Source organism: Electrona antarctica (genome assembly GCF_951216825.1).
Source record: "Electrona antarctica genome assembly, chromosome: 16".
NCBI classification, from domain to species: domain Eukaryota; kingdom Metazoa; phylum Chordata; class Actinopteri; order Myctophiformes; family Myctophidae; genus Electrona; species Electrona antarctica.
Window position 1 is genome coordinate 41,307,986 of NC_136797.1, and position 13,547 is coordinate 41,321,532.

Consider the following 13,547-nt stretch of genomic DNA (forward strand, 5'->3'; position numbering starts at 1 on the left):
AGAATGGGAAAAGAGGGGAAGACAGACATATAGAGAGGAATAAAAAGAGAAAGCGTGACCGACAGGCAAAAACCAGGCAGTGTGAGTTCCTGAAGAAGGGGTTTTGGGTGGGGGTGAGTCAGTGTCACAGGCACCACTCACCCAAGGCCAGGCAGAAGAGCAGGAAGGCCTCCTGGGCGTGAACCCCCCAGGCCTGATCCTTCAGCAGGGGGGGCAATAGTCTCACCTCTGCCTCCCTCTGGCCCTGCACACCGCCGCCGCGAGGCCCGGCGGAGGAAGAGGTGGCAACGGAAAGAGGAGGAGAGGAGGAGCAAGGGAGGACAGAGGGAGTAGTACTACTACTTCCAGATGAGGAATGGGAGGAGGAGGAGGAGGATGCACTGGAAGAGGAGGAAACAGCAGCGGAGGCTGTGAGGGGAGAAGGGAGCACATGGCAGGGGAGGGAGGGAGTGATGGAGAAACGGTAAGAACTGAGGAAAGTCGAGGAGGAAAAAGGGTTTGACGTGCAAAACACACAAGGAAGGATAACAAAAGGTAAATTAGAGGTCTGCACAGGAAATGACCCGAGAATAACCATACCCGGTTCCAAACGGACCTTAACCCATTTAGACCTGAGGACGCATGTGTGTCATATTATACCGATATTATTATATATTATATGGTCTTATATATTATTATACCATATTATTACCGATTTTGGGCGGGAACCCCTTTTGGTGTTTTAACTCAGCATTATGTTATACTTTAGCTATTGAAAAATAGCAGATCTACAAGCTCATAGCGCGCCACCGAGTGGCGCGCTATGAACTTGTAGGTCTGCTATTTTTGAAAAATCGTAAAAATGCGGCACAAATCTTTGAATATATATTCTTTCAGAGCGAACGTTTTTTTTATTTCGACGTCAGGCCTGAATGGGTTAATGGGTCTCGACCCGAACGTACTGGACCCGAAGCAGGCTACATTATACGTACACTGAAATTATATTTTCAGCAAGGCCTTGCAAAAACAATGCTCGTTTCACCGCTGAGACTTGCCTGTCTTGGTTGCATCAAATCTGCAGTAGTGCATTGCAGAGAGTACATTTAGCTGCGCCAATGTTCTTAAATTGCCCTTCGATAATATCCACTACAGATGACGATCCTGGTGGCTTTTGCACACTATATTGTTTCTCTCGTAGTTTGGGTTTAATCTCACTATATGGAAAATGTCCATGGTGTTCAGGCAACGCACTGCACCTACTTGAGATTGGCTGAGTTTCAATCGGCTGTAAACGTCATTCAAACCAAACAGACAATATGGATTTTAGAATGTAATTATACCGAAGCAGATTAAAGCAGCTCACCAGCTCAGTGGCCTTGTGGTTTGAGTGTCCGCCCTGAGACTGGGAGGTCGGGGTTCAATCCCTGGCCGGGTTATACTAAAGACTCTAAAAATGGGACCCAGTGCCTCCCTGCTTGACACTCAGCATCAAGGGTTGGATTGGGGGTAAGTCCCTGCGACATACTAGCGTCATGTCCAGGGGGGTGTACTTGTACATCAAGCTGCCTCACGCTACAGAAACAGGAGATAGGCTCCTGCCCTATGGGCCTCATGGCTCGGCAAGGCTACTTACTAGATTAAAGCAGATGGGGTCAGAGTCTTACTCGAGACACCGCAGCAATTAAAATAGATCTGACCCGTACCTGAGAGAAAGTAAATATGTTTTACCCTGATCCGCTCCAGTCTCGGGTAGGCCCTCGGGTTTCCGGTTTCGGGTTGACCTGTGTAGACCTCTAGTTCCAATGCCTGATTTAAACAGTACTTGGTTGCGCATCGTGACGATCCACATGCTCCCAACACGTCGCAATGTGCAACACGCTGTAAGCTTGCAGATCAGCCATTTTTGATGTGCGACACTGGTACAAATCAAAAGTATAAAGTACAAATCAAGCCACAATGGGGAACATCATAACTAAGTACTGTATGCTATCAATAAAATGAGAATGTTACCACAGATGTGAGATTCATACTTTAACTAATCATGCTCTAGGGGGGGAAAATCTAGAATTTAAAGCTGAATGAAATAGAAAATTGGAAATGAAAACATGGTAAAAGATTGTTTTCAGGGCTCATTTGAAGACAAAAGAGAAAAAAAAGGATAATCAATCAGCGTATTTCTGTACATTAATGGGTTATTGTCAGCCAATAGGGAGGAAGAGTAGTAGAGGTTAATATGGCCCTGGGGGGGCAGAAGTGACTTTGTACCATCAGGGTTTCATAGGGTGAAAAACAAAACAAAAAAAGATTGTGCGACTCTGGTCACATCTACACAGTTCAGACAGTGGTTTGAAATCTTCCAGCACTTTTCCCCATTTTGTGAGTCAAAGTTCCCACCTCCCTCCTTCCCCTCACCCCACTGTAGGGTTGATTGGTGCCGTCTAAGCAATAATAGGGTTCTGATTGACAAAACCTTTGTGCGAATATCATCTTCCTCTTCCTCCAGACGTATGATTCGGTAAATCCACCCAATCTCACGTAGGAGAATACAGCATAAAGTCTTCATAAACATACAAATTGCTGTACCGGCGACCAGTTTTGTTCTTTTTCTTCCTTTGTATCTTCGCTGGTCCTATACAGTACCTCAACAGGTGGAACATCCATAGTCCACAGACCACGTACGTCGTACGTGCTAGAGGTGTGACGATTGTACACAAAGCTAGGTAGTATAATGACAGCGTACTGAGCAAACCTTCCCTGAGAAATTTAACTACATCCACTAGCCCAAATTGCAAAATAATAAAAAACAAACTAATAAAATACATGAATTTAACAAAATCACACCCTCCACACCCACCCACCCCAATCTCACACTGTACAAAAAGGTAACATGCATCCAATTTGGAGAACATCAGGGTAACTTACCAATTTGGTAAACAATGTTTCCAATTTGGAAATTTTAAATAGCTTCTTTACTTTTCTTTTCTGCTGGACTATGCACAGAGAGTTACGACATTCATGAGTTGCCTTGATATTAAATACTTTGTAGCCCTTTGCATCAGAAAAGAAATCCAATCTCTGGAGTCTGATGCACGACCTTAAATTTGAAATAAACGTATCCTCATCTGGCACTGTAAATAGTACTATGTACTGTGAGGCAACAATAGCGTAGTATTCCCTAAAGTTTCTGGGTTAAGGGAAATAACAGGCAAATCTATGGTTTCTCGCTAGCAGCAAGGCTCATCGGCATCTGCAAACTCAATCGGTTGAGATTCACAATCTACGTCAAATGGTTTCTCCTTGGATGGACTGTCGTCAGGGAAACTGTGAGAGGGGATCCTTCCGTTTCCACACTCCGGTTCGGTCTCGTACCCGGTGTCGCGCAGCGCACGCAGCTGATTATTTGGGGTGACTTTGCTGCCGTTCTGGGTCGGGCGCTGTTCCGTGAGGTTCAGTTTTTCCGTCACGGCTTGCTCTGTCGTCAGGCCCGACTCACAGGACCGGTACTCGGGCTGGATGGGGTTCTTGTGGCTGCCCAGGAGGGCCGCTCGCAGCCGCAGGCAGGGCGCCGGGAGGTACTGCATGTAGCAGTTGTACGCCAGCGCAGCCAGGAAGAGGAGGAAGAAGAGGAGGAAGAGGGCGAGGAGGGCCGAGCTATTGTTGTACTGCAAAAACTCCGCTGACGGGTCCAGGGTCTCTGGCCGGGGAACGTTGGGATTCGGGGGGAGGTGATTAGGCTGTAACCTGATGGTAGTACTACTGGTGGGTGGGGTTAGTGACAAGTCAGTTTGAGCCGGGGACGTGAAGAGGTTTGTGGCCGCGGGGCTGGGAGGGGCACGGGCCGAAGTTAGTGGAGGTTTGGCTGTGTTACCGTTACCTTCAGAGAACCGGGGGCTTTCCGTCTCCTTCTGCCCGAGATTGGTGCGGAGGGTGGTCACGGTGCGACCGGCCTGATACGGCGGTCTGGATGGGGCCTCCAGAGATAGAGAGTATCCAGCTTGGAGGTGGCTAAAGTTCTTCCCGGAGGCAGGGCTCCACTCCAGGGACCAGCACTCATAGAGGCCCTGGTCCTCCGGAGCCACGCTGTAGATGAGGAGGCCAGCCTCCCCTATGAGGTGGAAGCGAGAGGCCTCGGTCAGCGCCGAGCCATTGGACTTCCATATCAACTGGGCTAGGTTGGAGCGCACCAGACAGGGCAGCTCAGCAGAACTCCCTGGCTTCACGGTGACATGCTTGTAGTCCTGCACAGACAGGACTGGCACTGGGGGATACACAGGAGGAAAACACCATGTTTTTGAAGGCCGACATTTAATTTAACATATTTAGACCTGACGTCGAAATTTAAAAAAAAAAGTTTTCTAAATCATGACAATTTTCGGAAAGATTTGAGGCACATTTTAACGATTTTTCAAAAATAGCAGACCTACAAGTTCATAGCGCGCCACTCGGTGGCGCGCTATGAGCTTGTAGATCTGCTATTTTTCAATAGCTAAATTATAACAATGTTTAAAACACCAAAACGGGTTCCCGCCCCAAAATGGGTTAATGGTTAATGTGGTTAAACGCTAACGTGACATGGATGCGTTCCAGGTCTCAATGGATTAACATATTTAGACCTGAGGCTGATTCTAAAAGAAATCTTCTAATCTAAATCCTAACAGTTTTCTGAAAAATTTATGTTATCAGTGGTGCTCAAAACTTTTTCGCTGGCTCATCAGCCATGAGGTGCTGGAATCACAATTAAGTAAAAAGGTAAAGGGAGTGGCAGCGGTGGCCGAACGGATTGCGGAGCGGTCTTGATACCGGAAGGTCGCCAGTTCGAATCAGCGGTCCGACACGTTAAAATTACCACCGCTGAAGTGCCCTTGAGCAAGGCATTGAACCACTACCATGAAATGTTCTATGAGCAGGGCCTGGCTGGAAACAAGTTCTTGAGCTTAGCCCAGATACCCTGGGTAAATATAGTAACTTTGCTTTGCTTTGGAGGCTCCGCACACTCAAATCTGTGCACAATCGGATATTTTTATTTATATGATTAAGATAGCAAGCTTTCATTTAGCAAGCTTTTGTCATGCCTTCTTCAGGCATCTCAGGCCGCCGACCCCCCAAAATATTTTGTCCAGACACCCCCAGAAGCAAGGATTTGAGTTAAAGATTTGCACAAATTGTCACGATTTTTCAAAAATAGCAAGTGATGCTATATGAGCTTGTAGATCTGCTATTTTTGAATGGCCAAAGTATAAAGTGGTTAAAATATGTAAAAATGACACAGATGCTTTCTCCGTCTTAATGGGTTAAGCAACAACAAAAAGAAGCTTGTCAATGATGAGTCGAGCCCGACCGATGTAAGAGCTCAAAATTGAGAGACTAGACCATTACCAATATGGGTCAGGCTCCAACAGTGAGACAGAATGACATGTTGCACTACCTGTTGGACAGCCGTCTGCATCGCCATTAAGACTCTGGAGTAGACTCCTGGTAAAACAAATATGCATTATGTACACAAGTGTCTAAAACACGCACAGAGACAAACACCAACTCTGAAAGAAACAGGCCAAACAGGAAGGGGTGCGGTGACCGTTAAGATGGCTTTGGTTTGATAATGTGGTTTCTGCTTTTGGTTACTGCTGTTAGACAGATAGTGAGAGACAGCTAGCGTGAGAAAAAAAACAATGTGGGAAAATACCAGAACTTGAATTACCCGTGTGTGTGGCTGGGGGCATCGAATATATTCACACAGGCAGTTTTTTTAGGGTCCCAGGCGCAGTAGGGGTCCCGGGCCAGAATGCAGTCTTCACAGGACAGGTATTTGTCACAGAAGGCTGTGGGTGACTGGACCACTCCTGAGTCTGAGCCAGCATATAGAAAACGTGTCTGTGGACACACACACACACACACACACACACACACACACACACACACACACACACACACACACACACACACACGTTAAGGGAGTCCATGTCCTCAGTGGAACTGGTGGCTTTGCTTTGAAACAGATTGTAAGGTGCACTAGACAACACTAGATGTCACACTTTAACCACTAAATCAATTAATAGTTAAATAAATAGTTTTCAATAAATGCCTCAGTCAAAATATTGCTATAGCATTTAATATGAATATCAGAACGCTCGCCTCAAAACACAGTCGCCACCATTCACTTCAATGTTAACTCGAAGTGAAACATCGCTATATAACATGTCCCGCGAATGTCATTTAATTAACTCAAAACATACATTTTGTAACCGGCGTTACAAAATGTAACCATTTGTAATCATATCGTTTAAAGAAATGAGCTGCAAATCAAGACAGCAGACTTCTCACTTCAGATTTATTTTCATCGCTCGGCAACCGGAGTGTTACGAGCGCGTGCAGAACAGAGTTGTGAAGTGTTATCAATATATATATTAAAACAGACATCCAAAGTCGATGAGGGCCCAAGAAGGTTAACTGAGTTAACCTCAGTAAAACGGTGGCACAACCTAACCCTGCCTAACCCTAAACTTATTTCTAACCTTATCCTTGCAAGATTGCAAGATGCAAGATTACAAGAACCGCCCCACAGAGCAGCTGGCGTGCGGTTGGCAGAAAGAAAATGAGGGCAAGGGTGTTTCGAGGCGAGCATTCCAGTTACCTAATAAGTAAAATAATTATGTATATGATCTTACACCAGCAAGTTTCCAATTCTATAACCCACTACATGAATACACACCTGTGAGGACAGCACTAAGTTCTTAATGGACTCAGAGTTCTTCAGTAGTTGAATCTCTTCCACGCTGTGTACGTCTCCTTCATACACTACTGACTTGTGTAAGACTCCCTTGTCTATGGAGCAGAAATAAAAGGGAAAAGCATGCTGAACATGTAGACTTTCACAGCATAGTTTTAGACTAGTTATTATTTATGCATGATTAAGAGGATAATCTAAGCCAGTGGCTCTCAAAGTGGGCTCAGGGACCCCGAGGGGTTCTTGAGGGGGTCCCCAGCAAACATCAGGACCTGATGATGTTTGAAATTACCTGAGGCATATATATATATATTTAAAAAATCACACCCGTGTGAACTGAGTGGTGCAAGGTCTTATATAGCCTGATCAGCTGTGGTCTGACGTAATGTCAGTGACCATAGTAACCATGCTCATTCTTTTGGGCCCCCACGTACAGGTACACACATACACGGGTACAAACAAAGCCGGTTGTTGGAGTGGTTTGCACCACTCAAAAAAAGATATAATCTTGAAAAAAATGGCACTACACAACATTCAGCCACTAGATCAGGGGACCCCACTTTTTGGCCGGGGACCCCCGAAAATGCTTTGGCAACGTCTCGGGACCCCCCCATTGTTATAATTTAGCTATTTAAAAATAGCAGATCTACAAGCTCATAGCGCGCCACCACCGAGTGGCGCGCTACGAGCTTGTAGATCTGCTACTTAAAACCTTTGCTTCTGTAGAACGCCACAACGGTAAGGCCTTCCGGTCTGATTTAGGGATATGTTATAGAGCTCCACGAGACGCACGCGTGGAACTGTAGTACGTCCTCGGGCGACCTTTCTAGTCGACATGGCACGCGCGAACGTTCCACTACACCGAGTGGCGCGCTACGAGCTTGTAGATCTGCCACTTAAAACCTTTGCTTCTGTAGAACGCCACAACGGAAAGGCCTTCCGGTCTGATTTAAGGATATGTTATAGAGCTCCACGAGACGCACGCGTGGAACTGTAGTACGTCCTCGGGCGACCTTTCTAGTCGACATGGCGCGCGCGAACGTTCCACTACACCGAGTGGCGCGCTACGAGCTTGTAGATCTGCTACTTAAAACCTTTGCTTCTGTAGAACGCCACAACGGTAAGGCCTTCCGGTCTGATTTAGGGATATGTTATAGAGCTCCACGAGACGCACGCGTGGAACTGTAGTACGTCCTCGGGCGACCTTTCTAGTCGACATGGCGCGCGCGAACGTTCCACTACACCGAGTGGCGCGCTACGAGCTTGTAGATCTGCTACTTAAAACCTTTGCTTCTGTAGAACGCCACAACGGTAAGGCCTTCCGGTCTGATTTAGGGATATGTTATAGAGCTCCACGAGACGCACGCGTGGAACTGTAGTACGTCCTCGGGCGACCTTTCTAGTCGACATGGCGCGCGCGAACGTTCCACTACACCGAGTGGCGCGCTACGAGCTTGTAGATCTGCTACTTAAAACCTTTGCTTCTGTAGAACGCCACAACGGTAAGGCCTTCCGGTCTGATTTAGGGATATGTTATAGAGCTCCACGAGACGCACGCGTGGAACTGTAGTACGTCCTCGGGCGACCTTTCTAGTCGACATGGCGCGCGCGAACGTTCCACTACACCGAGTGGCGCGCTACGAGCTTGTAGATCTGCTACTTAAAACCTTTGCTTCTGTAGAACGCCACAACGGTAAGGCCTTCCGGTCTGATTTAGGGATATGTTATAGAGCTCCACGAGACGCACGCGTGGAACTGTAGTACGTCCTCGGGCGACCTTTCTAGTCGACATGGCGCGCGCGAACGTTCCACTACACCGAGTGGCGCGCTACGAGCTTGTAGATCTGCTACTTAAAACCTTTGCTTCTGTAGAACGCCACAACGGTAAGGCCTTCCGGTCTGATTTAGGGATATGTTATAGAGCTCCACGAGACGCACGCGTGGAACTGTAGTACGTCCTCGGGCGACCTTTCTAGTCGACATGGCGCGCGCGAACGTTCCACTACACCGAGTGGCGCGCTACGAGCTTGTAGATCTGCTACTTAAAACCTTTGCTTCTGTAGAACGCCACAACGGTAAGGCCTTCCGGTCTGATTTAGGGATATGTTATAGAGCTCCACGAGACGCACGCGTGGAACTGTAGTACGTCCTCGGGCGACCTTTCTAGTCGACATGGCGCGCGCGAACGTTCCACTACACCGAGTGGCGCGCTACGAGCTTGTAGATCTGCTACTTAAAACCTTTGCTTCTGTAGAACGCCACAACGGTAAGGCCTTCCGGTCTGATTCTCGGATATGTTATAGAGCTCCACGAGACGCACGCGTGGAACTGTAGTACGTCCTCGGGCGACCTTTCTAGTCGACATGGCGCGCGCGAACGTTCCACTACACCGAGTGGCGCGCTACGAGCTTGTAGATCTGCTACTTAAAACCTTTGCTTCTGTAGAACGCCACAACGGTAAGGCCTTCCGGTCTGATTTAGGGATATGTTATAGAGCTCCACGAGACGCACGCGTGGAACTGTAGTACGTCCTCGGGCGACCTTTCTAGTCGACATGGCGCGCGCGAACGTTCCACTACACCGAGTGGCGCGCTACGAGCTTGTAGATCTGCTACTTAAAACCTTTGCTTCTGTAGAACGCCACAACGGTAAGGCCTTCCGGTCTGATTCTCGGATATGTTATAGAGCTCCACGAGACGCACGCGTGGAACTGTAGTACGTCCTCGGGCGACCTTTCTAGTCGACATGGCGCGCGCGAACGTTCCACTACACCGAGTGGCGCGCTACGAGCTTGTAGATCTGCTACTTAAAACCTTTGCTTCTGTAGAACGCCACAACGGTAAGGCCTTCCGGTCTGATTTAGGGATATGTTATAGAGCTCCACGAGACGCACGCGTGGAACTGTAGTACGTCCTCGGGCGACCTTTCTAGTCGACATGGCGCGCGCGAACGTTCCACTACACCGAGTGGCGCGCTACGAGCTTGTAGATCTGCTACTTAAAACCTTTGCTTCTGTAGAACGCCACAACGGTAAGGCCTTCCGGTCTGATTTAGGGATATGTTATAGAGCTCCACGAGACGCACGCGTGGAACTGTAGTACGTCCTCGGGCGACCTTTCTAGTCGACATGGCGCGCGCGAACGTTCCACTACACCGAGTGGCGCGCTACGAGCTTGTAGATCTGCTACTTAAAACCTTTGCTTCTGTAGAACGCCACAACGGTAAGGCCTTCCGGTCTGATTTAGGGATATGTTATAGAGCTCCACGAGACGCACGCGTGGAACTGTAGTACGTCCTCGGGCGACCTTTCTAGTCGACATGGCGCGCGCGAACGTTCCACTACACCGAGTGGCGCGCTACGAGCTTGTAGATCTGCTACTTAAAACCTTTGCTTCTGTAGAACGCCACAACGGTAAGGCCTTCCGGTCTGATTTAGGGATATGTTATAGAGCTCCACGAGACGCACGCGTGGAACTGTAGTACGTCCTCGGGCGACCTTTCTAGTCGACATGGCGCGCGCGAACGTTCCACTACACCGAGTGGCGCGCTACGAGCTTGTAGATCTGCTACTTAAAACCTTTGCTTCTGTAGAACGCCACAACGGTAAGGCCTTCCGGTCTGATTCTCGGATATGTTATAGAGCTCCACGAGACGCACGCGTGGAACTGTAGTACGTCCTCGGGCGACCTTTCTAGTCGACATGGCGCGCGCGAACGTTCCACTACACCGAGTGGCGCGCTACGAGCTTGTAGATCTGCTACTTAAAACCTTTGCTTCTGTAGAACGCCACAACGGTAAGGCCTTCCGGTCTGATTCTCGGATATGTTATAGAGCTCCACGAGACGCACGCGTGGAACTGTAGTACGTCCTCGGGCGACCTTTCTAGTCGACATGGCGCGCGCGAACGTTCCACTACACCGAGTGGCGCGCTACGAGCTTGTAGATCTGCTACTTAAAACCTTTGCTTCTGTAGAACGCCACAACGGTAAGGCCTTCCGGTCTGATTTAGGGATATGTTATAGAGCTCCACGAGACGCACGCGTGGAACTGTAGTACGTCCTCGGGCGACCTTTCTAGTCGACATGGCGCGCGCGAACGTTCCACTACACCGAGTGGCGCGCTACGAGCTTGTAGATCTGCTACTTAAAACCTTTGCTTCTGTAGAACGCCACAACGGTAAGGCCTTCCGGTCTGATTTAGGGATATGTTATAGAGCTCCACGAGACGCACGCGTGGAACTGTAGTACGTCCTCGGGCGACCTTTCTAGTCGACATGGCGCGCGCGAACGTTCCACTACACCGAGTGGCGCGCTACGAGCTTGTAGATCTGCTACTTAAAACCTTTGCTTCTGTAGAACGCCACAACGGTAAGGCCTTCCGGTCTGATTTAGGGATATGTTATAGAGCTCCACGAGACGCACGCGTGGAACTGTAGTACGTCCTCGGGCGACCTTTCTAGTCGACATGGCGCGCGCGAACGTTCCACTACACCGAGTGGCGCGCTACGAGCTTGTAGATCTGCTACTTAAAACCTTTGCTTCTGTAGAACGCCACAACGGTAAGGCCTTCCGGTCTGATTTAGGGATATGTTATAGAGCTCCACGAGACGCACGCGTGGAACTGTAGTACGTCCTCGGGCGACCTTTCTAGTCGACATGGCGCGCGCGAACGTTCCACTACACCGAGTGGCGCGCTACGAGCTTGTAGATCTGCTACTTAAAACCTTTGCTTCTGTAGAACGCCACAACGGTAAGGCCTTCCGGTCTGATTTACGGATATGTTATAGAGCTCCACGAGACGCACGCGTGGAACTGTAGTACGTCCTCGGGCGACCTTTCTAGTCGACATGGCGCGCGCGAACGTTCCACTACACCGAGTGGCGCGCTACGAGCTTGTAGATCTGCTACTTAAAACCTTTGCTTCTGTAGAACGCCACAACGGTAAGGCCTTCCGGTCTGATTCTCGGATATGTTATAGAGCTCCACGAGACGCACGCGTGGAACTGTAGTACGTCCTCGGGCGACCTTTCTAGTCGACATGGCGCGCGCGAACGTTCCACTACACCGAGTGGCGCGCTACGAGCTTGTAGATCTGCTACTTAAAACCTTTGCTTCTGTAGAACGCCACAACGGTAAGGCCTTCCGGTCTGATTTACGGATATGTTATAGAGCTCCACGAGACGCACGCGTGGAACTGTAGTACGTCCTCGGGCGACCTTTCTAGTCGACATGGCACACGCGAACGTAAAAACCTTTGCTTCTTTAGAACGCCACAACGGTAAGGCCCTCCGGTCTGCTTTTCGGATAGGTTATAGAGCTCCCAGATACGCACGCGTAGAACTGTAGTACGTCCTCGGGCGACCTTTCTAGTCGACATGGCGCGCGCGAACGTTCCACTACACCGAGTGGTGCGCTACGAGCTTGTAGATCTGCTATTTAAAACCTTTGCTTCTGTAGAACGCCACAACGGTAAGGCCTTCCGGTCTGATTTTCATATGTTATAGAGCCCAGCAACACCGGCCGACACCTCCAAGGCTTCCTGGGTGATGGCGAGGAGGAGGAGGAGGGCTGCCACGTCACCTCACAGTCCAACTGTCTGTGTACGCCTCTGCTGTGCCTGAGGGAGGCACGCGCGCACACACACGCACGCGCACACACTCACCTGCCCAGGCCATTGATGCCAGACGACCCTCGGGCCAGGCACTGCAGCCTCAGCCTCTCCACGGGATCTGAACTCACACACAGACGTCTCTTGGCGTCCAGCGCCATCTCTCGGTCGTGCCTCGACGTCCTGGCCATGGCTGAACACACAGAGCACATTAATATAATGTGTAACATTATAGTGGATGCAGTTAGCTTAATGCTAATTCCGATTAGCATAGTTAGCTTCTTATCCATGCTACTGGTTTATCACAATACAAACTCGGACTCATTACATAACATGCAAATCACACCACCAATCAATATAAAAATAAAACGTTGTCTTATAAAGCAGCATATACTTTGTTTACATTCAGACCCATGGCTTTGTACAACTACTGGCCAAAGTTGAAGTTCATATAGTTGTAAAACATTCACCATAAAAGCCAAAATCGCGACAGAGTCAGCTATTCATTCATTACTAACTATTTCACAGACCTTGATGTGACTGTTAGCTGTGATAAAGTAAAGTAAACAAAGTGATGATGAATGACACGACACGAAACACACACGTAGGGTGTAGCTCTTCTCACAACATTGACGACACAGGTCGGTTCTTTATAAACGGGCATTTATTGGGCATTCTTCTCATCCCTCTGCTGTTCCATGCCGTGAGAACTATGTTCACACAAAATAATAAACACATAAACAATCAACAAATTACGTCGCAATACATAATATTGATCAAACAAAGAAATACAAAACATGTAGAAATGCGCGATGCGCAGGTGAACGTGTCCGTCAAAACACCACAATACAACACAACAAAGATAACTCTCAAATAATAATACCTCGTTGGCCGCTTGTTGTGTAAAGAGGTTCTTGATGCTTCTTGAGTTTCATACAGTCCTTTGAATGTCCTTTTGACCGTGTTTAATAACTTTAAACAGTTCAAACACACTACTCTGCTGCGAGTGTGCTTCCTTGTGCAGACCAGAGTCTGAATGAGTGAGAGAAATGTTTGTACCACCTGTGTGCAATGCCAGGCAATCATGCATCAATCAGTCAATCAATCATGGTCCAGTGTTGCTACTGACAGACAGGGAACTTGGTTCTGCCTCAGAAAGTTATCATCACATCATGTTTACATTTTTAACCTCATATGAAATCAATTATGAACCACATATTTATTATTGTATCATGAC

At 48.4% G+C, this 13,547-nt stretch overlaps 1 protein-coding gene across 1 annotated transcript; it reads right to left on the bottom strand.

Moving 5' to 3' along the window:
* Positions 1-2,347: 2,347 nt before the first annotated feature.
* LOC306940154 (semaphorin-4D-like) lies at positions 2,348-13,330 on the bottom strand. The gene is made up of 6 exons (XM_079525160.1): positions 13,194-13,330; positions 12,365-12,503; positions 6,689-6,801; positions 5,678-5,850; positions 5,405-5,451; positions 2,348-4,237 (listed from the first exon to the last, which is right to left on the bottom strand). The coding sequence occupies exons 2-6, from the start codon at positions 12,375-12,377 to the stop codon at positions 3,204-3,206; spliced, it is 1,380 nt and encodes a 459-aa protein (XP_079381286.1). The 5' UTR covers positions 12,378-12,503; positions 13,194-13,330; the 3' UTR covers positions 2,348-3,203.
* Between the last annotated feature and the right edge of the window lie 217 nt (positions 13,331-13,547).

Bases quoted from the DNA above. Each gene is read 5' to 3' on its own strand.
- LOC306940154 (XM_079525160.1), bottom strand. The intron at 5,851-6,688 runs GTGTGTATTCAT...GTGTGTCCACAG, and splicing joins ACTTAGTGCTGTCCTCACAG to ACACGTTTTCTATATGCTGG. The intron at 4,238-5,404 runs GTAGTGCAACAT...TGTATCCCCCAG, and splicing joins TGCAGACGGCTGTCCAACAG to TGCCAGTCCTGTCTGTGCAG.